At 39.8% G+C, this 26,330-nt stretch overlaps 4 protein-coding genes across 9 annotated transcripts; 1 reads left to right on the top strand and 3 right to left on the bottom strand.

Moving 5' to 3' along the window:
* The first annotated feature begins 55 nt into the window (after positions 1-55).
* Positions 56-3,312, top strand: Ak3 (Adenylate kinase 3). 2 transcript variants are annotated; one of them, XM_012374954.2, is made up of 4 exons: positions 56-191; positions 1,014-1,133; positions 1,281-1,453; positions 2,019-3,312. In XM_012374954.2, exons 1-4 carry the CDS (start codon positions 104-106, stop codon positions 2,229-2,231), a joined length of 594 nt encoding a protein of 197 aa, XP_012230377.2. In that variant the 5' UTR covers positions 56-103; the 3' UTR covers positions 2,232-3,312. The 2 variants fall into 2 exon arrangements, with proteins under 2 accessions (XP_012230377.2, XP_012230376.2); XM_012374953.2 differs by having other exon boundaries at positions 68-411.
* On the bottom strand, positions 3,179-9,793 carry Atg4b (Autophagy-related 4b). Of its 3 annotated transcripts, XM_012374951.2 has the most exons (8): positions 7,903-8,543; positions 6,997-7,109; positions 6,688-6,888; positions 6,145-6,489; positions 5,753-6,031; positions 5,404-5,645; positions 5,047-5,205; positions 3,179-4,844 (listed from the first exon to the last, which is right to left on the bottom strand). In XM_012374951.2, the coding sequence occupies exons 3-8, from the start codon at positions 6,851-6,853 to the stop codon at positions 4,659-4,661; spliced, it is 1,377 nt and encodes a 458-aa protein (XP_012230374.1). In that variant the 5' UTR covers positions 6,854-6,888; positions 6,997-7,109; positions 7,903-8,543; the 3' UTR covers positions 3,179-4,658. The 3 variants fall into 3 exon arrangements, with proteins under 3 accessions (XP_012230374.1, XP_067216311.1, XP_012230373.1); XM_067360210.1 differs by lacking the exons at positions 6,997-7,109; positions 7,903-8,543 and adding an exon at positions 8,794-9,793; XM_012374950.2 differs by lacking the exon at positions 6,997-7,109 and having other exon boundaries at positions 7,903-8,544.
* Positions 9,794-9,935: 142 nt separating this feature from the next.
* On the bottom strand, positions 9,936-21,083 carry LOC105676782 (BAG domain-containing protein Samui). Of its 3 annotated transcripts, XM_067360201.1 has the most exons (4): positions 16,844-17,293; positions 16,434-16,615; positions 12,367-13,896; positions 9,936-12,152 (listed from the first exon to the last, which is right to left on the bottom strand). In XM_067360201.1, exons 2-4 carry the CDS (start codon positions 16,503-16,505, stop codon positions 11,694-11,696), a joined length of 2,061 nt encoding a protein of 686 aa, XP_067216302.1. In that variant the 5' UTR covers positions 16,506-16,615; positions 16,844-17,293; the 3' UTR covers positions 9,936-11,693. The 3 variants fall into 3 exon arrangements, with proteins under 3 accessions (XP_067216302.1, XP_012230369.2, XP_012230370.2); XM_012374946.2 differs by lacking the exons at positions 16,434-16,615; positions 16,844-17,293 and adding an exon at positions 20,753-21,083; XM_012374947.2 differs by having other exon boundaries at positions 16,434-17,293.
* A 293-nt stretch (positions 21,084-21,376) lies between these two features.
* Positions 21,377-26,123, bottom strand: LOC105676821 (uncharacterized). Its single transcript, XM_012375008.2, has 11 exons — positions 25,942-26,123; positions 25,528-25,785; positions 25,158-25,463; positions 24,355-24,998; positions 24,014-24,226; positions 23,614-23,919; positions 23,304-23,502; positions 22,993-23,165; positions 22,815-22,912; positions 22,474-22,735; positions 21,377-22,301 (listed from the first exon to the last, which is right to left on the bottom strand). The coding sequence occupies exons 2-11, from the start codon at positions 25,661-25,663 to the stop codon at positions 21,795-21,797; spliced, it is 2,844 nt and encodes a 947-aa protein (XP_012230431.1). The 5' UTR covers positions 25,664-25,785; positions 25,942-26,123; the 3' UTR covers positions 21,377-21,794.
* Between the last annotated feature and the right edge of the window lie 207 nt (positions 26,124-26,330).

Here is a 26,330-nt window from a genome sequence, read left to right as displayed (position 1 = left end):
ATCTCACCTTATCATCGTTACTGCCGCAGCTGTGCGTATCGAAGTTCATGCGGTGGTGAGTGACGGTAGTAGGGGAGGCGAGGAAGGGTTCGACACGCGGGCCATGCGGTTACCTGCAGCACTCGGACGTCGTCATCGTTGGACGTCGCGTCAAGCCGTTTCCATTGTCGCCGTTGCTGCCTTCGATCACGGTTAGTGTGTGAAATTAGGTTTTAGAGTGATCACACTTGCTCTGCCTCATGGTGGCGATCACCACGTGTCGCGCCGCCGCCACCGCGGCCTTCAGGGCCGTAATACTGGGCGCACCCGCCTCTGGCAAGGGCACCGTCTCCGCCAGGATCGTCCAGCAATTCAAAATCGCGCACATCTCCAGCGGCGACCGGCTGCGCTTCCACGTGACAGTCGGCAGCGGTACGTGTTTAGCATCCTTTTTAGGGATGATTTTTCTAGATCGACATAATCGTTTAAAAGAACCATTTTTCCTTTCTGTGTTATTAATTGGTGCAAATGAAAAAGATTTGATTTGTCGTAAAGATTTGCTAATATCGAAGGAACTTTGATGAGTTTGTTATTATTTTCTCGCACCGCGTAATCAAAAGAATTTTGTTGTCGAATTACGTTTTCTAGTTTGCTTTGAACATTCTATCTTATGTAATCGGAAAACTCCGACTCATTCTGTCTACTAATTTCGAATAAACAAATTACCGAGTAAATAAGTACATTAGCATTTAATCTTACTGCTCACAATTATAATGATTGTGCTAAGATTGTGTTAGTGTGAATTTCAATACATAATAACGTATCAAGATTACAAATTGATTCCAAATCTTTTCGATTATGCGGCACGAGATGGAAGAGATATTGATACATTATTAATTTATAAATTTTGAAAACGTCTGCAATTATTATTTTTTACAAAACAAAACTTCCGCGTATCGTTCAACTCAATGAGAGTTCAAAGAAACGTGCATCAATCCGTTGGCAAAATGTCAGAGAAACATTTCGTTTTACAGACCTAGGCAGAGAAGTGAAACAATACATAGACGGCGGTAACTTTGTGCCGGACAACACGATGATATCGCTCATCAACGAGGAGATCGAATCGGTGATGGATCAGAATTGGCTGCTGGACGGTGAGTGAAGGACGAAATGACCGGCGCGAGTCACACGCGCGCGCCCGCGACGGCCTCGTTTACAACCGCAATGTCATCGTCGACCGTGAACTCGACGTCGGCGAGCTTATAAACGTAAACGAAACAATTATCTTGGCATCGGCGCAGGATTCCCGAGGACGTTGACGCAGGCGGAGCGACTGCAACGGCTGCACCCGATCAATCTCGTGCTGAACCTCGTGGTGCCGACCTCCGTCATACTGGACCGCGTCCGCAGCAGATGGATCCACTTACCCAGCGGCAGGGTCTACAATATCGGCTTCAATGATCCACAAGTGCCGGTATAATCGCGCAACGATTTTGTACACGTTGCACTTCGAATGCGGATCTGTTCTGAAATTACGTACTACTTTTTTTTAGTTTCACAACACTGCTCAGTGAGCGTGAAAAGGACTTTGAACTACCTACATTATTCTTTTTAATAATAAATATTCTATCGCGATAGTTTGACTGACAGACCTTTGACCACCGTCGTGCGCATAGCAATTTAAAGATAACCATTGATAACGGAATAATAAAACGCAGTAACATAAGGACTCGGTCACGCGCACAATAGCGTCGGCGATTGATAACACCGGGAATTCCCATTATACTTACTGAGTAATGTTGCACGTAATCTCCGAACAGTCCTCGCATTTCGCGCCTTAAAACACGGAGAGTACAAGGGGCGCTTCGCTAATGAACTAGAGCTAATTAATAGCATATCTTAGAATATATTATGTAACATAACACATGTGATACGGGATCTAGTCTAATTATAAAATATTGGACGTGTTAATTATAATATAATAGGACTGAGATTCGGATGGTAACATTCCAATAAATAAGATTGTCGCGTTTACACAGGGCAAGGACGATATAACGGGCGAGCCGTTGAGTCAGAGGGAGGACGACAAGCCGGAAGTCGTGCAGAAGCGACTGCAGGACTACGCGACCAAGACCGAGCCGGTCGTGCGATTCTACCGCGAGATCGGAGTGCTGAAGGACTTTCGCGGCAACACCACCAACGAGATGTGGCCGGCGATCAGGGACTGCGTCGCGCAACATCTAAGTTTTTAGATTGAATTTTAGATAGATTTTTTTAGAGACAATTCAAATCGGACGGCCGCGCGGATCTCTCTGACTTTGAAAAGGATCTACTTACAGATCTGCTTGGGTCTCTTTAGGATTTTTAGATATAAGCGGTCTATTAAATCTACATTTGGATAAAAAGCTAGCAGATTAGATTCGATAAAATCCTAATGTCTAAGAACATTCTTTTTGTATTCTTATAAAACTAGAGCAAACAGATCTATAATCTCGGCCTATCTGAGACGCGTGCACCGCGCACAATTTTTCGAATGATAAGCGGAGATAAGCATTCTCGTTCGGCAACGAGTGTTTTTGTCCCGCAACAACGAGAGAAGAAGTTACGCGACGCGCTCTTTTCGCACCCACCAACGCACACATGATATCGCGTTAGTCTGTAAGTACGCAATCCCGTATTGACAATAATAGGCTCGTAGATGGTCTTTGATCGCGAACAACGTGATCGAGAGGATAAACCAACGACATTTTGTGATAGCTCAACACATTGAACGCCACGGCGATCACCGATGACAATTGTCTTCAGCGAATTAAACGTATAACGCGTTGTTATAGAGCTTATTAAAAGTAGTAACAAATATATACCAAGTATCCCAAAAACGCTGCATATCTCTTCAATGACAGATTATTTTATAATCAATTTTTTACAGAAACGTTAAGATTTTTCAGTTATAAAAAATTGAAGATATCTGATTATTTTTGGGACACTTCGTATTTGTTAAAACTGCACGCACCATTAGTCGCCTAATCCTTAGAATCTTGCGAGGTGAATTCAAGCTCGTTTATCATCGGATCTGTTAAATAAGACGCAAAAGATTCTTTGCACGCCGGTATTTGCGCGACTAGCCTGCTGCTTGGCCAAAGTTCGAGGTATAGTACAAAGTAGTAATTACCACTGAATAATACATTCTAGCGTGATGTAATATATCGCCATATGCCCACTTTATTTCAAGCGTTATAGCGTTACCGATGTATAGAGAGATATATAACAATGTTCAACATATTGTGTACATCTTCAACAGTATGAGTATACAATATACGTACGTATTATGCACATACACATATATAGAATGAGGCATCTAAAAGGGTACTAAATAATCCTTGAATAATTCTCTTTTTTTATTCTTACTTTTACGTCTTACAATATTATCATATATTTAGAATTATATATTTATTTGTCATTAAGTATTGTGTACGTTACGAGTGCGAAACAAATGACGCTCTATTCTACTTTATCATAAGTGTTTCGTATTGCTTTCGAAAGGAACAGAAATAGTATTAAGTGCACAGCACCAGGAAGGAGTCTATTAATAGGGAAAAAGATTCACTCTTGAGATTTTAAAGACATCAAATTTTTTTAAAAATATTTATAGATATCACTTGCTTTTAATTGTAGATTTCTAAACAGATATATGAAATCTTTCTCTAATAGATATTTCGATGTACCCTGTTAGATGCTTCACTCTGTATATATTGTTTCTACTATTCCTCGTTATTCCTTCTCCAAGGAATTTGAAGAGAAAATTACTCAGGAATTTTATTCATACAATCGTAAATAAATAAATAATAAATAAATATTTTATTAGTTTCAATAAATTAACATGTTTTTCTTGTAAATAAATCAGACTTGAAAATCGTCTCGTTCTTATCTGCGTAGATTTTTGTATATGTCTAGAGAGAATTTCTCAAAACTTATTTTCAAAACTTACAATTTTAAATTGCACATAACGTTCGACAGTGATGGAATTTAATGAACAAATTAAATGAATTTAATGATTCACGAGAGTCTCGTGTAATGCGGAAAATAAATATTTGCTCAGAATAAATAGTCACGCAATATTAAATATTAAATTTGCTCACAATAAATAGTCACGCAATATTAAATTAATTATCATTAAGCTAATTATGATTAATGACCGGTGAAGCGATGAATGATTTTTGAAATCATATGTAACAAAATGAGAAAAGTTTTGTGCATTCTCATAATCGCGAAAATATGTACATATTACATGTAATGAGGTGGTCAGCTTAATCATAATTAAGTTGTACTAAATAGTCAAAAATTATTTTGCTTCCTTATTCCTTACCTCGTAAGTACGAATGGTTTTCATTGTGTCAACTCAAATCTCGTCTTCGAACACGCGTTGAGATCGTAGAAATGTGTCGCCTCGACATGATATTTCCTTTCCAGGACAACATATCCGGCTCGCTCTTGTTATGACGCTTCTCTACAGTTGCTACAGAAGAGCGGATATACGAAAAGAAGTACTGTCGCAAAATATTGGACGAGTGGAGACATAGAGGTATTTTTCGCGAGAGTCACCTCGGTACTTGAGTAGTACGCGATTACGCGTATATCACTGTTTGTCCTTTTTCGTTTCTTTTATTTTTCTCCTCATCTTAGCGCACCATCTCGAACTCCTCGGACTCGTGCAGATCGTCCATCAGCGTGTCGTGACCGACGAACGAACCCGTTGACGGCAGATGATCCTCAACTACCTCGATACCCTGCTGAAGATCCTTGCCGCTTCCCTCGCAGAACAGGAACATTGGATAATCCGTTTTCTGGTTCGATGGTATCACAAACTGTAATATCAATGACATTTCTTTGACATCGAGTTTTCTTAATTTTATTTTATCTTCTATCTTTCTTATGTTCCAAAAATCTAATTTCTAAATTAAAATATATCCTAATATTTTAAGATTTTACTGCTTTATCAATTTTCCACTTAAATTATTGTTGCATTCAAAAATTTTAAACATTAAGATTAAAAATATGCACACTGACTTGTCGAATTGTTTCCATAAAATCGGTAAGCGACTCTTTGTTGGGAAAGTAGAAGCCTACGCAACAACTAGGGTCCATTTTCGAGAGCAACATCTTCCTCGGCGAGGTACAGTGGAAACTCGTCAGCGGAAAATCCTTTTTCTGCACGTCGACGGTTTCCTGAAAAACAGGTTGAGTATACAAACTGTTTAATAATGTCCGTCCAATCGTTCGTGTACAGTAGGATTCGTGGACATTATCAAGCAACCTGTATATAAAATGAGTAAAGTAAATCGAAAAATATGACATGTAAGAAATAATATGGATAAAAGCAGTTATAGATATAGTATATGCAAGTATTTTGAAGAACTAAATTACCTGACAGTAATGCGGATCCAGATGGATTAGTTTGTCGTCTTGATAACCGATAAAGTAGAGCGAGTGCCGCGGTCGACCGCCGATCACGCCGATACAAGCATCCAATGTCAGCAGCGAAGTCAGGCAGGGCGCGTAGACGGGGTTCAGTTTCTCGGCGCCAAGCCTCAGAGGCACCAGCAGTATCAGCGATTTCCATTTACCGTCGCGCGTGCGACAGACGTTCTCGACGTCTTGCATGTATACTAATAAGGATAATAAATAATCTGTAACTTTACTTTACGGTTTTTGAATCCGATGCTTTGTAAACTGATTCTAAAGCGTATTTCAAGCGAAATTGCGGCATACAGACCTGTGCAATCTTGAGCGACGTATACCGCCAATTGATTAAGCTTGCTCTTAGGTTGTACGCTAGCGTCTTCCACAGCTTGACTCAAAAGATGTGCGACTGAAGAAGGACCGTACCAATCGCCTGCGCGTTTCCCCGCTGATGCGCCCAGCGACACGAGCCTGTGTATAGAGAACGGACACTCTGATTGATCACCAAACCATTTGATGATCATCCGATGAATCCTGTCCTCCTTTCTCTGTTCGGTGGTTTCGATCGGCCGCGTCGGCCGCCATCTCCAATCTAAAATCGAGAAATAAATTTAACACACACAATTGCACCGTACACGAATCGGGAACTTTATTTAATTAGCATTCAGTTAACAAAATCAAGTAGAAAAGAAAAAATATAATTACCCCGTCCGAGGAAATGACAGACCAACGCTTGCGCCAGCATCATTTGTCCACTGCGCAACATGCATCCCCAACCGCAATCAGTGGTGAAAGTGGAGCCGTTTAAAATCGGGAATTCTCGTCTGTACGTCAGCCAAAAACGCGACACAAAGTCCCGCTTGAACTCCTCTATAGTGTGCTCGAAATTGGTGGCATCCATTGCTAAAGAAACCTGACTTCCTGTTCCGACCGGTTCTAAAGCCTCCGAAGCCCTTTCTAAAGGATCCTCCGATTTCTTTAGGTAACACTGACCTAGCAACCATACAGGAGATTCCTTGGAGAAGTTCGTCTTTATCTTGACAGTCCAGCCTTCAAAAAAATATATAATTTGATTTAAAAAATAGAATATTTGTTGTGACGGATTTCTTTCTCTGATATTTTTTGTGTTATATGCAATCAAATTTATTTGTTTTTAAGAAGTGAGTATAATTTATCCACTAGCAATTTTATGATAAAAAGAAATCTGTGGCATAAATATATAGATATAAAAATTTTGAATATACAAACCATATTTAACATTGTTCCACATAGAGAGCAATTTTGTCTTGACTTTACTGTCGACTTCCGTGCCAGCCGTGGTGTCATCTGATGTTGTTCCAGCGTCTGCCGTGTCATCCATGGAGCATTGTGTGGATACTAAGATATCCAGTATACGGTCTGTTGTGATTGCCATTTCAGAAAATATTCCAAGACCACTTAAACCAAAACCTGAAAAAAAAAAGTGATTTGAATAATGCTCCATTCCCTGCACTAAATTTATTTATTTACAAAATAAAAATAATAAATAATAATATTCATTTATTTTCTCTTAATTACTTTATTAATTTTATTATTTTGCACAGTGCACTCTGATCGAGACAATTCTAGGAGTATAGTGAGTAGCTCTGCAAAGGCGTGAACATTTAGTATCATAGGCGTTGGCCGCGAAGCTGTTATAACATATAAATCATCAAAGTAAATAAATTAGAAGATTACGCCGCCACTTTGCATTCCTTTCCTTGCATCCTTATCTTATTTGCACCGTATATGGAGTATAAGCACTTGAAAGAAAGATTTAAAACTTGGTATATTTTCATATTTATGTCTTCTAAAAATTGGATTTTCTAATCGTTTTAAAATAATACAACTTATTTGTAATATTTAAATTAATACTTAACTTGGATAATAAATTAAATAAAATGCATTTTTTTTTATTCAGAGTAATATATAAAATGTTCAAATGTATTTTAACTTTGGATTTGATACATAAAAATTTGAGAAATTATATTAAAAATCGCACTTTAACTAAATTTATTATTCAAGTAAGTATAAATAATCACTAAAATATAACTTACTTTCTTTCTATCAAATATTAAGGTAATACGAATCAAATGTTCAGTCAAATATTAAGGAGTATTAGACTAATATTTCATTTCATATATAATGAGTTTTTACAGATATACTGACTGAGATTATACCAGAAAAAATTTCTGTAATTTTGCAAAACGTCTGGTGGTATCAGTATGTTCAAAAAATTTGTGTAATACAAGAAAAATATCCTTAGATCTATCCCTTTCAGTTGCATTATGTGTAGGAAATTTTCTCTGCTAAATTTTCGAAATAAAATATATAAACAAGGTATTGAAAAAAATGGAAATAATAAAAAAATTGAAGGGAAAGTAGAAACAATTAAATAAGTAAACAGATAGATAATTATCAAAGTACAACATTGCGTTTACTTACCTAACCTATTCATAAACGAGAGCAATACTGTAAGTGGAAAAATTCGCACGTACGATTTCGTTCGGTATTTTGCTCGATAAAAGAGGCGAGCAATAAAGGTTACATTTTCGTAATTGTGTGCTGACTGATTAATTCCAGAAGAAAGCAGTCAGCGTCGGACATTGTCAGGTTTAATCAGATCGACAACGTAACCCAGTTATGCATCACGGTGAATCGACGCGCGCGCGATGCAAGTCGCGTTTCCAATCGAGATACTCGAAAGATTTCAAACGTGCAAGCAAAGAAATCGACGAGAGAGTATCTGGATTAGAAAAAAAAGAAACGATTATTATCACTTCACATCATTATCACAAACATAAGTGTAACAAATCCAGATTAGTCCTAAGTCTTGACAGATTCAAACATGTCTGTACTTCTGAAACTTCTTAGCGTCCTTTGCAAAAATATCAAATGTCCTACGTATCACTGCACGGCGCATCGTGAACTGTCAACAACTGTCAATAACTGTCAAGTATTTGACATATTGCTGTCAGCGTCGCCACATAATAATAATTGCAATTATTTATGCAACCTGCATCGATATGTTAGGAAACTACAATACCAGCCGCCGATAAGAATACAATCATTTGATTTGAGTTTTAATTAAAGTGGTTTGAGTCTTGTATATGAGGGAATAAGTATTTCTGACCTCAATTTTGGAGCATTTTACATGTTTTATGTTACTTTTCTTCTTTTCTTTCTCTTTTCAATTTGATGTCAGATTAATCACTTCTGCATCGGCCCAAAAAATATATATTAAAGTAACACGCTTTAGGTAAAACTCTTTGCAAACCATGAAAGCAATAATAATATCAATAAATATCACTGCACACAATCTGCATATATACGTACATGTGCGATTTTACGCGGCATTGCTTCCTCAACGGAATTTCCCAGCGTCGCGACGCAAAAACATTCGCTCTTCTCTAACAACTCTAACCAATCGTCCAGCGCTATTTTTGGCTGGCGTACGTGCTTTTGCCGTGCCAAGTTCGCGAGTCGCGAAACGTTCCGCTCGTTCTTCGCCGCCGTTTACTATTGAAGTACAGTTCCCTCAAAATCAGCAGCAATTTACACTCGCAAAACTTAGTTCTATAATCTAAAATGCTGCGTAAAAGAATTCACTTTCATCGATCTAATAATTAACAAAAAAGTAAAGCAACATACTAAATCATTTTTGATTGATCGTTTTATTGATGCCGAGTACAAAATGCTTCGCGGAGAGAAAATTGATGACTGAAATGTATCTTTTTCACAAAGATCATCGTTTTTACGATACTTAAAGATTAAAAAATGTAAGAAGAAAATGTATTTTTTTCATTTCATTGATCATAAAAATATTTTTGCACCGACGTGCACGAGTTTGTTTTACGTGCGCAGCAATGTGGTGTGCAAAAATATCAACAATCGCGGATGACTAACGTTAAAGTCGTTTCTATCGCCGTATGGTCGACTGGGATATTCCCAGATGACAACTACTCAAATCGCGTGCGTCAAATGCAAACAATTCGCAGGAATTTGGCAATGGACGAGGCGCAGCAGCTGTGTTTGGTGGATGTTGTTATTAGTAGGTCATTGGTACCGCGAATTTTCTGCATTTACGCCGTAAATTTGCAAAAAAATTTCCGTCGCAGTCAAATTACGCAAAATTAGAAGTAATTGGCGGTATTAATAACGTCGCGCTGTCGTTCATATCGCACTCCTATTCCCACCAAGCGCCAAAAAACAACGAGATAACTTGTTACGTGCAATATTCAACTGAAGATAAACATAGCATTAATGTTAAATGCAAAATTGTATGATATAAATAAATGATGAGATAATAAAACGCTACAAGAGATTTTGTTAAGTATATATTGCTAATCTCTCAAAAAGCAGTATATCTACCTTGAATAATAAACACTCTGCTTTGAAATCGTTAAAAATTATTTATTTAAAATTAGCTAGAATATCGCCGCTTTGATCTAAGGGGAATGAACAAAATGAACGCAACGTAGAACAGACTTTGTATTTTCACTGATTAATCTCATAAAATAGTCACACATTTTTGCCATATATGTGTATGTATCTTTGTCACATACGCTTCTATTTCTCTTTCTTTCTCTCGCATTCTCTCATATCTCTCACATCAGAAAAAATACAAAATTTCCAGCTGTAAAATAGCGTCGTTATAGATACACGAACGAAATATCGCCGTACAGACACAGAAGAGAAAACAAGGGACGAAGGTAAACGAGTATCACCATGAACAAGGAACCAAAAGTGATGCACGTCGTCCCATCCCAAGAGAGGAAAATTTTTCATAAGCAAATTAAATTCAAGAAACGAGAAAAAAATTTCAAAATCAATTTTCACCTCCAACTTATAGATATTAAACTTTGATCTTTTTCAAGTATTGCATACTTGATGTTCTGGGAACTTCAAAGTTAAATCTAAAGCACTATCTACAGAATGTTCCACAACAAATCCCATCTATGGATTCTCTGAAGAGTTTAAAGCCGAACTTAAAAAAAAAAAAATGTTTATTTATTCCATAATTTTCAATGTTAAATATTTCAATGATTAATCTAAAACTCTAACATTTTTATAGTTGATTATAATTTGAAAATTATCGCACATGTGAATTAAGTACGTCACGGAACATCTTGTAGAAGTATAAAAAGAAACACTGGACAACGTACATCAAACGCTGTTTTCGACGAACAAGTGTGTATGTGTGTATTGCAAGTATATGCCTCGTATACCGTGCACTTCGTGTCGCAGCGGTGACAGGCTGGGATATGCGTGCAATATGCAGCGAATTATTAGTGTCAACAAACATACTCGCAAACGCGAAATTATCGCGCAGGCAGGCATACATACAATAAATTAGAAATTAATATTAACTTATCGTTGTAGTTACGTGTTTACTTCACGTAATACTATACCGAGTACAGTGTCATTATGCACTTATCAAGCAGACCAATTTTTCTTGTATTGCGTTACACTTGCAAATACGAAGAAAATACAAAGATCGAAATAAGATATCAAATCATACGCTTCCATAATTTTATAAAACACACAAATATGTCCATTTTCTGAAATGTATGATAACTACATATTTATGTAGAATTAACAATTTCGTGCTTCTTTTTTAAAGTCATTTAAAATTCTTTGATGCGCGCGATGCAACACGGCAATTTGGTCTGCTCGACGGATGATTGTATAGCATTTTCGCTATATAGGTGAAGAAAAATTCGCTGCGCGTATTCCTACGTAGATTTCTTCTTAGCGTTGAAAAAATATAACGGAACGCGCGTTGCAGCCGTTAAATAGAACTTTGTATTCAAAGGCCATTCTTTGAGGAAGCCAGCTGTTTGGGAAACCTGCGAGTGGCACCGTGACCGAGTTCGCGTCTCGCGCGCGGTTATCCCGTGCTATAAAAGAAGGCCTCGTCCTAAGGCAACGACGAGTAACTCACAGGGTCGAAGGATTCGTTCGTTGCTCAGCTCGAACGCGATTAGCTTGTCTTTAGCTTGGTGACGGAAAAGTAAAATAAAAAAAAGAAGAAATTATTGCTGTCGCTGTGTTCAGCGCCTTCACACATTCGCCAAGCCACTTCGCGATACGATAATTTGATGTTCCTTCGAAATTTCTCGTCGGTGTTGTCAGCGTTCCTTCAAGATCCATTCGCGAAATTCTCGGTTTCTCTCGTCGATCCTCGTTTTGTTTTGAAACTCTCTTTCCTTCGTTTCTTTCTTAACATTCTGTTTCTACTTCGCGTTCTCCGGCGGCGGCGGCGGCGGCGGCAGCGGGATTGCTTGTTCGGACACCGGTTGCTGTTCCTTCTTCGACGTCTTCTTCGCCTTCTTCTGCAGTCTCGGCGATTCCGTCGAACTTCGCTGTCCGCCGTTCGTTTCGATCTTTTCTTTCTTTGCTTCTTCCGCCTGCTGTGCTGGCGCATCCTTATTTTCTATCGTCGCTTCACCACCGTCCTTTCGTTGTTCATTGTCACTCGGCTTTGATTCTTTGCTCATTTCATCAGCAGGTTTCGTCGTTTTATCTGTCGATGTAGCTGTGACAGCCTGCTCCGTATTTTTCGCCAAGCAATTGTCTATTTTCGGCTCAACGTCCATATCGGGCAGCTCGGTGTTCCGCTGAACGGCGGGTGCGATATTTTGATTCGCAAATTCGGCAGCCGTCGCCGTGCTTTCAGTAGATTCTACTTTCGTCTGTATTAGAAAATAGAATTCTAAATCAATTATAAAATAATAAAAATATTGTGTATTACAAGAAATAAAATTAATATTAAATTTTTAATATAGACAAAAACTTTCATTTAGAATATAAAATAAATAAAAAATAGAATAGATATACTTCTAATAAAAATCACACACTATTTTAATAACATTATATATTATCTACTTTAATTTCGTGATCTCTTACTTTCGTCGGTGACGACGGCGCCGGCGGAAGCGGTATAGGTTCGCCGCTCTGCTTCTCCTGCTTCGCGTCCACATCCATGGACTCGGAGACTTTTGCCAGATTTTTCTCCTCGCAACATTTCTCCTTTTCTTCCTCTAGCAAAGCAAGTTGCTGCCCAGAAAGAGGCGCTTTCGTCTCCAGCAGACTGATTGTGTCTTGTATACTCTTAATGGTGTTTTTACGCGCCTGTCGCACATTTTCTCGGCCTTCCGTCTCAATATCGTCCAGCTTGAGTAATTCACGCGTTAGCATCTCGTCTAGATAAATATACTCCTTGTCTTGCCGAGAGCCGCCTATATAACGTCGCACCAGTTCAGCCAGGTCGTCCACTTCTTTCTGTACCAGAGCAACTCTCTCCAAGGGATCCTTTGGCATCGGAGGCTTTGGTTTCGGTATTTCCTGTTGTTGTTGCTGCTGCTGCTGCTGCTGTGGCTGTTGTTGTTGTTGCTGTTGCGGTGGTTGCTGTTGCGATGGTTGCTGATAATACTGAGGCTGTGGAGGTTGCTGTTGTTGGGGAGGTTGTTGTGAATATTGTTGGTGATGGTATTGAGGCTGTTGAGGCTGTTGAGGCTGTTGAGGCTGTTGAGGCTGCTGCTGCTGATGATACGGAGGCTGTTCATACTGCTGATGATATTGAGGCTGTTGCTGATGATGCTGGGGCGGCTGATGCTGTTGGAACTGTTGATTCCGTCGCATCGGCTGCTCAAAGCCCGCCGGCTCGTAGAATGTTTTCTGGAAATGCGACGGCGGCCACTGCTGTCTGCTGAAGTGTTCATTGAAGTGTGATGGTCTGTGGAAGTGGCGCGGCGGCGACAGCGGCCGCTGAGGGAAGCCGGACGACGGTGCGTCGTCGCTCGCGAGCTTCGACATCACCGGCTCATCGCGGCCCTCCACGAAGATCGGGATATGTCGGACATTGCTGGTCGGTTTGCCGGGCGATTGCGAGCGCTGCTGATTGTGCTGCGGCGTAATGTCCACTCGAGACACGAATCTCTGACCTTGGCCCGGTTGCGGCTGCTGCTGCTGCTGGTAATTCTGACCTTGCTGCTGCCGGTTCTCCGGCGGCGCCGACATCGAGCGTTGACCGCGCTCGCCCTTCTCCGAACTCGTCTCCATGTCGCGGCGCCGCTGTTGCTGACCTATGTCCACCGTGTTCCGTAAACCGTACTGCGGTATCGAAGACGTTAGGTCCGGCTCGCCGCTGCTGTGCGAGCTGACGGCACTCGCGCCGCTCGCGGCGCTACTACCACTGGCCTGGCTACGTGCGTCTTCGTCGACTTGATGCTGCTGGCCTTGCTGCTCGCTGTCGTTATTACCGGAACCGCGGCGTCGACGGCGACGATCGCGTAGCAGAGAGTTGCCGAACGGCCAAGGTGGACCGCGCAGGTGCTCCGCGAGCTCGGGGTGGCGTGTCGCGAGGTCGTCCAAATGTGCGCGGATGCCGTCGCCACGCGGATGCTCGAAGACGTCCGCCTCGTCGAACGGAAAGCCCTACGAAGATAAATAAACATAATGTTAAAATTTAATGTCAGTGTATAATAATTTTTGTAAAGAGTTGATCAAATATTTTACAAAATTCTACAAACTTTTTTAATACAATAAAAGAAAGAGAAGAAAATAGATATTATACATATAAACCTATTTTTGTAGCTTATATTATCAAAAGAAAAAAAGAGAAAATAGTTTATATTTGTGTTAAATTATGAGAAAAATGAATGAAAATTAAAAAACAGATAATCAGTACATTATTAACCGTGAAAATATAAAACATAGTTAAAAATGTTTTAAACAACAGTCATAATACACAAATAACTAAATGTGATATGCACACCGCTCGAATACGCTTTAAAAGTATCTTTAAGTATATGTAACGTTAATTAATGTAGAGTGTTACATCTACTTAACATTCGGGTAAATTTATATTCATTGAGCATAAATGATTGCACGTGACTCAACTCCGACCGACTTGCGAGCGCAAGGGCGCTGAAGGGAAAATTCGCGTAATCGAGCACGAGGTGACGAATCCTCCTCCTCCTGCGGCGAATCGAGGTCGCGTCGTCGTTCCACTTAGCAGTGGTATACGAACATTGTACGAAAGTTACACGAAAGAGACACCAGAGAAAGAAAGAGAGAAAATGGGGAAAAATGATGGGCAGGAAGGAGAGCGAGAGAAGAGTAGTTTATATACGGGCACCTACGCTCAATAATCGGGTTTTCCTATTTTCGGCACGACGTTGCCGGCTCCTTGGCCAGCACGCGGACCTCGTCGAAACATCATTGCCGCGTTGACTTTTTATGACTGTCAACAATTACTTTTCCAAAATAAAAAAAGATAAAAATGCATCAAGGCCGGACGCTATATATAGTTTATTTCGCCCTTGCAAAATTGATGAATAAGAAATCCGCGAAGTTTTTTGTACCTTAATTTTAGAGACAACAGTTCAATAGCTCGAAAACATTGAATATCTAATTATTAAACATTGAAAATCAAGTTATTTAGAAACGTTTTGATATATAAGAATAGATTAAAAGATAATACTCAGAATATTTTACATCTCTTAATCGGAGAGAATCTCTTATACAAAATATAATTTAAGAAAAAAGAATAGTTTTGAACATAGCGCAATTTAAAAAAACAATTACATACAATCACAATTCTCTTTAATCTTAATTATGTCGTATAATCATGTGAAAGAAATTAAGTTCATTCAATCAAGTACCAGCTGATTAAGATTGAAGAAAAGATTTGCACTTCATTGACGAATAAAAATAGCTGGCGTGCAACGATAATTATCAAATTGCTATCAAAGATTTTGCAAATAAAATTAAGTACAGAACTAAGTTTTTGAGAAAATTTCTTTCTCCTTTTTTCTAAATTATTTTTTATTTCCATCGGATGATTTCATACAGGGAAACGATTGCTCGAACTCGTTTCTTCTTCCCTATCGCCTCGTCGAGGCACGCGCAAATACACCCACGCGTTTACGAGAACCGTCCGTCGCGTTCCAGAACGCGAATGCCGAGAAACGTCATCGCGATATGTGAGAGAACGTAAAAGAAAAGCCGAGACTAGCGATTTCACCTATCGTAGGGCATCGAGCGTAGGAAGGTACATTCGAAGTCCGTGTGACGTCACGACATCGCCGCGCCTTTCAACAGCGTAGTGTCATTAGTGGTATCGATCATGTAATAATGGCGCTTTCGAGGCGTCTAAATAGGTTCATGACGTCACGGCCACTCGGTTTGTTTCGCGGTCACATGTAACTTATTAATGATAATTCGATATATCGATTCGAGTATTTGTTTCTCTTTTGTTTGAGCGAGTGAGGACATATAATACAATTAAAATTGAACATAACAGATAATTACGTAACAAAAACCTGATACGATCAAACTTTTCTACGAATACATTTAAACCGCGATGACATCTCGATTTTTTCTGACACAGTTTTTATCGCGACACAGCGAGACGCGAAAAATACGGCGCGTTCTACGCAAATGCTATTTCTGATTTCCACGCGAATCTTAATGCGGAATGCGTGGTGCGGCAAGGGGCAAGGAGGGGAACATATCGGCGGGGAAGAGGACGTTTAGCGATCGAGTAAAGAGTGAAGCGTGGAGATATCTTATTGCCGATTCCATTAAGGTCTGGATTATGTCTTCTCAGAATGCGCATAAGAGGGAGAGCTACCGTGTCGGTCCATTTGTCGATCGGGACTTAAGTGGCGATGCCGCGGGTAAATCGCCGCGGCGTAATCAATGACGTAGAACATTTTACCGCGGCGCGCTACCCAACGTCGACTGATAATCACCGTGATTATTTTCAGACCGAGTGACTTTTTTTTTTTTTCTCTCTCTTAAACGCTTCAGCTCTACAAGCCTCGCGAAACTCGAGAATTTTCTCGGAACGTCATTTTGTGCAACGCGAACGCTGCACAAGTTTCACGCTCTTCGTCGTCGCGACTTTCTCGTCTCTGCCGCGAAGAAAATAGGGGGAAAAAAAAAGGAGGTGGATAACGATCACTTACGGGGAACGAGCGGTCCAGATCGATCTCTCGTCCGAATTTGGATGCTGCGTCCACGATGACAGGCGAGTCCATTTTCTGGACCCGTTGGCCCGCGTCCGTTTTTGGATACGTGACACACTCTCTCTCTCGCTTGCACTAGCAGCTAAGATTTCTCTCTTTCCGTTTTTGTCTTTCTTTTTTCTCTGTATTATACAGCGGGACATATATTTCGTTTGAGACTATAGCAGCGTTCGCGCGGCTTCGAAAGCACGATTCGTGGGGCGTCGAGAAAAAGCTTCCGTCAAGATTTTTCTCGAAATCTCCGCGATACCACTTTTTGCGTTCTTTCTCGCTCTCTCACACACTCTCTCTCTCTCTCTCTCTCTCTCTCTCTCTCTCTCGCTCGTTCGCTCGCAATAGCTGACACTCACACGTTGTTCTTCTCTCTCTCGGTTTTTCCTCGTCTCCTCCTCGTGCCTCTGCCGATGCCGCGATTACATAAGTGTGCCGCAACTATACTTGCGCGTCCGTTTTTCTCTCTCTCTTTCTCACTCACTGCCGGGTGTACCTTTCAAGGTCGTCTCACACCGTCAGTAAGAAGGCGCAAACGTAACACGTGCTTTACCGTATTCACGCGCGTGACCCTCCACGGTCGCGGGCAATAGCGAAACTGACAGCGGCGCGGGCTGCGGAAACAACTTAAATGCGCGACGACGTAACCGCGGAGCAAGCGCGGGCGGAGGCAGCCTGGCGAGCGCGAGAATGCGCTAGAAACTTCTCGCCGTTTCCTCTCGCGTATCTTTTGTATCGAGGAAACGGCGCAGGTGAATGATGAAGCACTCTATTCGCTTTATTTAGTCCCTCTAGTCTCAGCATGGATATATGTATATATATATATTTAGTTTTAGATATGCAAAAGGTGCAACACAAAATACACAGGTAGGCAAAACGAACGGAGACTTAATGAGAATACGATGCTCGCCTTGAACAACCGAAAGAGAGAAGGAGAGCGGTGTGACCTATATTTTTAGGCACGAGCGAAGGGACTGCTGTGATCGACCGCCGTGAAAAGCGCGTAATAATACAGGGCATTGAAGAAATTTCAACGGACAGATTCAACAAATTGTTCAATATTGTCGCGCGTGTGTTCTGGAAAAAAAAAGAACACATGTTCGAGGAAAACAGAGGAGAGAAATAGCGATGAGTGAATCGCGGAGTAACGCGCGCATAACGAGTTCGGCGAAAATGACTTGCGCGATGTGCATTCCGCGGCCCTAAATGGAGTTACAGCGCCGACTGTAATCGCGAAAATCAATGACATAACGAATGTAATATTAATAAAACTGAGCGTTAATCGAAAAACGTGTCGCACACGCGTCTCGATCGTTTGTACGATCATCGATAATGACGATCGATGATCTACGGTGATCGATAGCGCTGCCAGGAGAGTACGAGGCGCGAGTAGGTAGCACGAGTCCGCTGCGCGAGCCGGCGAAAGGCTCATTCATTCCTCGGAGGTGGGGACGGCACGTAGCGTGAAATTCGTTTAATCTATTAAGGTTTAAAGCTGATAAAAAGCACCGAAAGAAATCCAACTAATATTTCAATTCTTTTCGCATCAAACGCGGATTTTCGCGCTCCAACAATCTCAAATTCGAATATTCCATTTAAATAAATTTGCACATCTATATCACACTTACGTACACGTGCGATTAGGAATGTTTTAATCTACGAAGACGCATCGATATGAATTTTTGATCAATTGTGTGCATAAATATCTAGATGCAATGCGCTTCGAATGCACAAAACTGATGCAAAAGAAATCGATCAGCCATGTGTTTCAAAGATTGTACAAATTTTTCATGTTAAATACGACTCGTCGATTTTTCTGTGTACGTACATTACGTAGCTATGTAAATCTGAATAAGCCTTCAAGTGTAATTCATTCTTGCACGCTTATCGCGCTAATCGTATTAACCGATTTCTGTAGGCGTTTGTACATTTCTACGAAGCGTTACTGCTTTGAATTAATCGAATGGCAAAACTATATGCTATGTCCGAAAAAATTGTTAACGAGTAACGATTCTTTTGTTACGCAAGGTGCGTTGTGTAACGTGGCGAAGTTTAATATGTTAAATGTATAAATAACGCTAATACACTGCCAATTTCATATATTGATTGTGCGTACATTCACGACTACGCACTTTATGTTACAGATCGCAAAAGAACAAGATCACCGTCCCACGAACTGTATTCTACATTATAATGCGCACAGAGAATAAGTCATTTAACGTTTGCATCTAAAACAAATTTTCTTGCAACTTTTGAGATTTTGTGTATCTGGAAAAATAGTAAAATGACTTAATTATTTAAAAAATAGTAAAATTATTTTACATTATTCTCCAGCGAACTCTCAAAGTCGCAAGATGTAAAAAAATATTTATTTATTAAAACAGAAATATGTTTCAAATACATTAAGTGACTCATCCTCTGCGTTATCTTTCCTTCTACATCAGGATTAAAGGGCAACTTAAAGGGGAGACGCGGCGGTGAGAACCGTCGGCTGTCTATGAGAACGTACATCGGCGCAACAATTTGCTTTACGTAATGAAGCATGCTTTTCTCTTCTCTTCTCTATCTCGTCCATCAGCCGATCGCTATACATAACCGAATCACCTGTTCCGCATTGTTGGCGCGCCAATTAGCATATTTCGCGCACGGGACACACGGCACGGCATTATCTGCAATAATCATTTCCCGGAACGCTATCGATCGTCATCGTCGTCAGGTTTATGTGTGCCAACTCTTCGAAGAAAAAAAAAAAAAAAAAAAAAAATTTATTGCATCCATTTTTTAAACAAATTATTATCTCATTGTGAAACTTGAAGATTCGAGAAACTGAGCGCGATGAAGACTACAGTAAAAAACAACATTCTTATCTGTCTTAGCTTTACTTTAATTCCGGTTTTAGGTCTTTTAATGTATTGCAATTGAAGAAATAATTTTCTTAACGAATATACAAAAAGGAACGCTAGGTTTGCGGAACTCTTATTAAAGACATCTCTTGTCATTAAAGGACGATCCTGAGCTAGGGAAAAGTAGGAGGGTCGAAAATATGCCATTTCTCCAGGCTCGTTGAGATCGATAGGGGTGGCTCACCCTACGCGCTGACGAAACTCGTTTCGGAAGGGTCCAGTTGGAACCGACACTATTTCGCTTCTCAGACTTATTCAGCAAACCGATGACGAGCGATGAAAGCCTCTTTGGTTGGCCGGATATTAAAGTTTCCGAGCATTCGAAAAGTGTTACGAGCGGTATTATCGCGGCGACAATCTTTGCATAATGTCAGATCGATAAATTTGTCCCCTATTTAGCTGTTACGTTAACAAAAGAAAGAATACTTGACTTCTGACCGGCCTGATATCCGGAGATCTTTTTAGAGATGACGAGTGCCTTGATGGAATGGCATGATATTGGAGAGTGCGCTTGTCGTCGTTAATGTATCTTAATCTTCGATCAATGTGTATCAATATTTACTTACGTTAACGATATATTTATAACGATTAATCAAACGTTCTAATTGAAAGAAGAAATTCGCGACCTCGAATTCGATCTTTCGCGAACGCGCGCGACGCTGCGAAAACATCATGCGGACTCGATACGCGAGAAAATTTGCATTTTCGTCGTTTTACGATCTGAAAATATCGTCACGACGAGACGAGAATAACCGGGATATCCGAGAAAAAAAAATAATGCCACACCCTGGGGTGAAAAACTCATCGCCAACGATCGTCGTCGATGTTGGAAGAAAATTGGGACGACGCTATAAATATAAAGAAATTCGGCTGGCGTGTCACGGCTCCGAATTGTTTGTCGCGACTTAAATTTCGCGCGCGAAAACGGTCTGCCAAAACGTAAACGAACATCTTCACCCAGCATCTTCCTCGGTGTTTATCAATATGCTGATGTTTGTATGATCGATATTTAGATATCACCGTAGCTTTAGCTCGTTTTAATAATAACATATATATTCGTTCAATCGTGAAACATAAAAATGCAAAGGTTACGTTATTGATTTGCTATTTCGTATATTTATTTAGGTATTGAGTCGACAAACTTGTTTCTTTCAACGTGAATCTATCGGGTGGAGAGAGAAAGAGCGAGATGAAGAGCATAAAGGTCGAGAAAACGCCTCGGCATTTGCCAGGTATCGCAATTGCAAATTCCAAACACGTATGTGCGCGCACACGTAGAGAGGCAAGTAGAGAGGCAAACGCGAAGGCTCGCGGTTCGCGGAGATAATTTGCAAAGTAAATAAATAAATAAATAAATGTACTCACTCTCGGGAAATGTGAGAAAGGCCGCTCGAAGGAGTCTCTGGATGATCTGCCGGGTTCAAAGAACGTGTCGTTGTCTACGTTAAATTTCTGCTTCATCTCCCGCAGCAACTCGGCGTCGGACATGCCGCGCAGTCGGTCCGACAATTTCGGCGAATCGCGAAAGTAGAACGACATCGTCGTCGGGGCAGGCGCACCGCTTTCTTCGTAATTTCACAATGATTCGATCTTGCGATCACTTCTCGGTGTTATCACTCTGTATTATTTTGTAAGTTGACAACTCAATTGCACAACACTCTACCTCGATGAAGGCTCGCGCGTGACTGGCGCGCCACAAGATAGAGCGGTTGATTTTGAAAGAATAAATGCGCGCGCAAGCGCGCTGCACTGCGCACACGTTCACGCGCGAATTTTCAAAACTTTTAAAATTTATGCAGACGTATTTTTGTAAAATTATTTGTATATAAAGAGTTATGATTTTAGAAGACTTTATTTTTTAAGATTTGTTCGTTGGATTTTACTTTGTCTGCTCTGTTTCGCCCGTCTTTCAGGCATTATTTTCGTTTTATTATTAAACTTTTCATTATAATTAGACTTCTGATTGGCATTAAATTTTTATTCGTAAAATTGTGTAATTTTTTCACTTTATTTCACTTCTGCAAAAAACTATTATTATAAAGTTATCATACATATAACAGAATTTAATTCTATCAGAATAAACACATTTACATAGCCCTTTGCTGTTTGCTACCATTAGTATTTAAAAGAAAAAGCAAGAAAAATATACATGATTGAAAGATATAAATGATAAATGAAAAATTGCGATTAATCTACAAAATTATGTCCAACTTAAGGAACTTTTTTGTAGAAAATAAGTTTATAGTTTTGACTTGCTTAAAAACATTCACCACCCTACGCTCAAAAGTATTTGAAATATTTATAATTATACAAATGACAGCTGACGATGTTTTCAGCGATGTCTGAATATAAAAGAGAAATGCAAATTATGCATTCAGCATCAAAATTATGTAAAATATGCGTGAGTTTAGTAACAGTCCATCGAGTTCACGTCCTTTTGCTTATACATTGTTAATATGTCGTCCAGAATCGACTCAAAACTGCTAGTATACGTTTTCAGCCAACGATTCTTCTCCTCGATGTAAGCGTCGATGTCGCAGTTGAAAATTGCGTGAAGAAAGTCTTGACGTGTAACAGACGAGATGTAACCGAGCGTCTTTTTCTCTTTCTCCTTCGTTCTTTCGCCGTCCATGTTCATAGAGCTTTTGTAAATGCTCGCCAGCAGATTGGCGTCGTTCGCATCCACAATCTCCTCAATAATATGTGAGACGTTTCGCGTCTCTTCAGCGGAAGTGGACGAGACCAGCGGCACTTCCTTGACATAAACGGTGTCTATTGTCGCATTGTTTTCCGTAGGTAGTAACGGTTCGTCCAATTTGTATTTTAATAGACAAGATTTCAGCTTGCCGATTATAATGGCGGATGCTTTGCACACTTCAAAATCACTATCATCTTTTAGGGTCACCAAAAGTACCTAAAAATTAAAGAAACAAAAGTCAGACCGATATTATTTATTATCATGATAATTTATGAATTATTAGTTAATTAAATTTAATTATTTAGCTATTTATAAAGTGAAAAATTTAAGGACGTAGAGAGTTCGAGCAATTTATAAAATCAGTTTCTAAATCCTAATATTTACTTACACCTAGACAATTTTGCCTAGCTAACTCGTCCAATGCTTTATTAAGTCGCCGTTTAATCTCCGTCTCGTTCAACGCCACGATCTTCCTGTGCTCTTTGGAGAACGTCACGTTCGGAAACGAGTCGTCGAGCATTCCCTGATCTGTCAGATGAGACTTGACGAAGTGATCCCAGAAGGTCAACGCGTTCGTCTTGACTTCCCAGTGCAGATCGAACACGGCCGCCATGGACATCGCTCGCAGCATTGTATCGATGACTTCCTTCCTGCGAGAATCGAATGATGCCGATCATTATTCGACACATATGTCAACTATTAGTTCGTAGATTTAAAAATTCTACGTACGACCACTTTCGATGAACATACAATTCCTTGATTAGATTCACAGCCTCCCTCCTGACTATCGCCTCGCTTTCGTTCTCGAGTAAACAAATCGCCGTTTCCTGGAAATAATTTATCTTGCGTAATCTTCTTCAATAAGATCGAAACGTTAAACAAGTGAGAGTGATAAGTGTATACGTACAATCAAATCCAATTGCGACAGTTGTTGATCCCACAGCTTGTTGATGCGCACGATAGTCGCAATGAACGTTAATGCGGACGCTCGCACGTAACTCTCGCCGTCCGTTTTCACGACCTCGATCGCCACTTTTGGAAATTGATTCGTCAGTAAGAACTTCTGGAATGCCGGATATTCTGCGAAAAGATGATTAGATTTTACTAAGATTTTTATCTTCTATTTTTACTGTGCATTTCAATTATATCAAATTATATCAAAATAATTAACAAAACTCACGAGTACATATACATCAATTTCTATATTGATTCGCTTACTGTCTTCGGAGATCGTTGCGATGGTGTTGAGAACCTCGAGAACACTGTCTCTCACTTCCCAATTAGGATCGTGCAGCCTCTTGTAGAGTGTAGGCCCTATCTCGTTCATGTGGCTGTCTGAATCCACAAGAAGCGCCAAATTAGGCGGCATGAAGTTGTGGATGGCGAGTTTGCACAGTTTCAACGCCTTCACGCAAATCTAAGCAAGAATTTTTTCAAACTAAAACTATTTTTTTCTTTTTCATTACAATGATTTTTCTTTGTAAACATTGATTTTATTAATCTAATGTCAGTAATCGATTCCCTTTACCATTGGTAGTATTCCGGAATGATTGAGGATTTCTTGCGCGAGGGATAACACGCATATCGTTTCCACGCATTCCTGCCACTTCAATTTGAATTTCTCCGTCATGATTGCCAAGCCGTCGAGCAGTGACGCCAGCAGAATAGGATAATCGACTATGGGATCACCTTTCAGTATCGATTTGTACAAAAACTTCGGCGGATGCTCTGAGGGAGAAGTGTTGTTTGCCTTCGGATGCTTCCCTGCCCACGTGTCCGGCATGTAACTCTTCAAGACGTGGCATAAAGCTTGAAAAGTGATCACCGCTACGTCCTGGAAAAAATTATAATAATAAGAGAAAAATTAACAAAAAACTAATAAACAACAAAATTATTTTATATTTATTAAGCTTCTAACGTGTACTCACTCTATCCATTATATCTGTTATTTCAAGAAGCATATCAATGGACACTTTGCAAATATGTTCCATTGGAAGGTCCTCCTTTCGTATAATGTCTCTCATATAGTAAGCTAACCTTTGCACGGTGGTGCATGTTACATCGAAAATTTTATTAATGAACATATCAAACAGATCGTGATTCAAATGATTCTTTTTTATACAAACGCACAGTGGCAGAACCTGTTTTCAAAAAAATTAAGATTAGTTTAATATTCTATTAATATTTTATTAACGCTTCTTTTATTAATTTTATTTATTCCAATGAACATTCTTCCATTTAAACATAAAACAAACATTCATCGACTCACCATTAGAGCAATAGCTTGATGTTCAAACTTGTACTGCTCGGACTGAACAATCTCTCGTAACGTGAACAACTTCTTCCAATACACCATACAGTACTTGTTGCATCTCACCATCTCTATGATATATTTCTTCGACAGCAGCTTCATGGAAACGTAGTAATAACCGTAACAAAACTTTTGCCATGCCGCGGCGTCAATTACGTTGGTGTTCTCACTGATTCCTTGCTTCAACTTCAGGAACAGCGACAGCAGCAGTAGCTTGTGCACATGCTGGAGGAATCTGGTGCTGATGCAAGCCTCGAACAGTGCCTTTACTCGCGTCTCGAGGTTGATGAGTCGTTCCAGCAACTCGGGGATGCTGTTGTTCAGATTTGCAAACAGTGTATTCTCCAGAATGCTGGTCACCAGGTCCAGTGTGGAGCACAGCAGCTTGTTCTGCTCCAAATACGTCTCTTCCAGCGCCTGGTGCGCCTGTGCATCTACAGTGTTGCTCATCAAAGGCGCGGCAATCGCCAGGATAATCTCACTGCAGGCATCGACATTTTTGTGCTCGTGCAGCAGCAGCGTCCACAGGAATTTCTGACTTTCCCTTGTAACATACATTGTGTGATTCCATTGCGCGCACTTCACAACGTCCTTCCATACACCTGTCAGATTAAAATTTAAAGTAACACTTACTAGTTCACGATATTGTTTATAAACAGTTAATATATGAATCTAAAATATGCTTTAAAATAATTATTATAATATTCATGTGTTATTTTGATTCACGAAAATGTAAGATATTTTATTATAACTTTACTCACCAGATTTTACCACCCACTGTCTGCCACTTCGGTGAGCTATCAAGTCTGACAGCATTGTGGTATACGCCATTTTAATAGAAGCAGGTAAATCATCTCTGTGCAATTGCAGAATTGTGCAAAGTCGATTGTACACGTCCTGACACTGCCAGTAGTGATAACGCAGTTCGTGTCGTGAAATAATCCCCACAAGTTTCAGCGTAAATGAGATCACAGGCTGTGATGCTTTCTGTCCAGACTCCCATACTGCTAGAGCCTTTGGTATCCACTTCTGAAAGACTTCGCAGTATTCGTAATCGACTAAAGCACCTGCAAATTTACACGTCAAAGCATATCACAGTAAAATAATCTGTTGAAAAAATATTTTCCTTACAGTCTTTTGTGTTCTCTGCAATGTGGCTCAACAAATGATCTAAATAAGTTGACGAAACGACATTGTAATCCGGCAGAAGGAACAGTTCCAGGACTTCCGCCAAAACATCCTCGTTCTTCCTTTTGCACGAATTCATGATTCTTCTATATTGAGATTCCTAGCAGAGCTTGTCTCATAGACACTATTACAATTGTGCCAGCAGTGAAAAATCAGTTATCTTGAATTTACAGCAATAGAATGATGTATTTTGCTTATATTCTGCAAATAACAATCAATAATTAATATTAATTAACAATTAATAACGATTTGTAATTAATATTTGTTAACACAGTAAAAAAAACTTTTATATGATGAGACTAAGATAAGCCTTCACTTTCGAAATTCCAAGGAAAACTCGACAAATATGTTACTTACGACATTTTTAGGTGAGATAACAAGCGTTTCCAACGTTTTAAAAGACGTAGCGATCAGCAGGCCATATTTTTTGACACATTGTGAAATCGTTTGATCTTTAACACGTGCACACACTGAGACACGAAACCAAAAATATAGGTTTACATCTTCGCTATCGCAAAGATGTCGCCGATATTACAGGACGTCCATAATCTATGTTATCTTTCTATCTTTAGTTGAGATACAAACCCTCGAAACGCAAATTTTAGATTACAGATTTCTATATTATCAACAATTGTTAAAAATAACGTTCATTTTACCTACATTTTTGAATATTTGTAATTACGTTACATAAAAATAAAATATTACATAATAATTGAACTTGAACGTTGGAGTCAAAAATACAACTA

The sequence above is a fragment of the Linepithema humile genome, chromosome 8, assembly GCF_040581485.1.
Source record: "Linepithema humile isolate Giens D197 chromosome 8, Lhum_UNIL_v1.0, whole genome shotgun sequence".
NCBI lineage: Eukaryota > Metazoa > Arthropoda > Insecta > Hymenoptera > Formicidae > Linepithema > Linepithema humile.
This window is presented reverse-complemented; position numbering and strand designations above follow the sequence as displayed.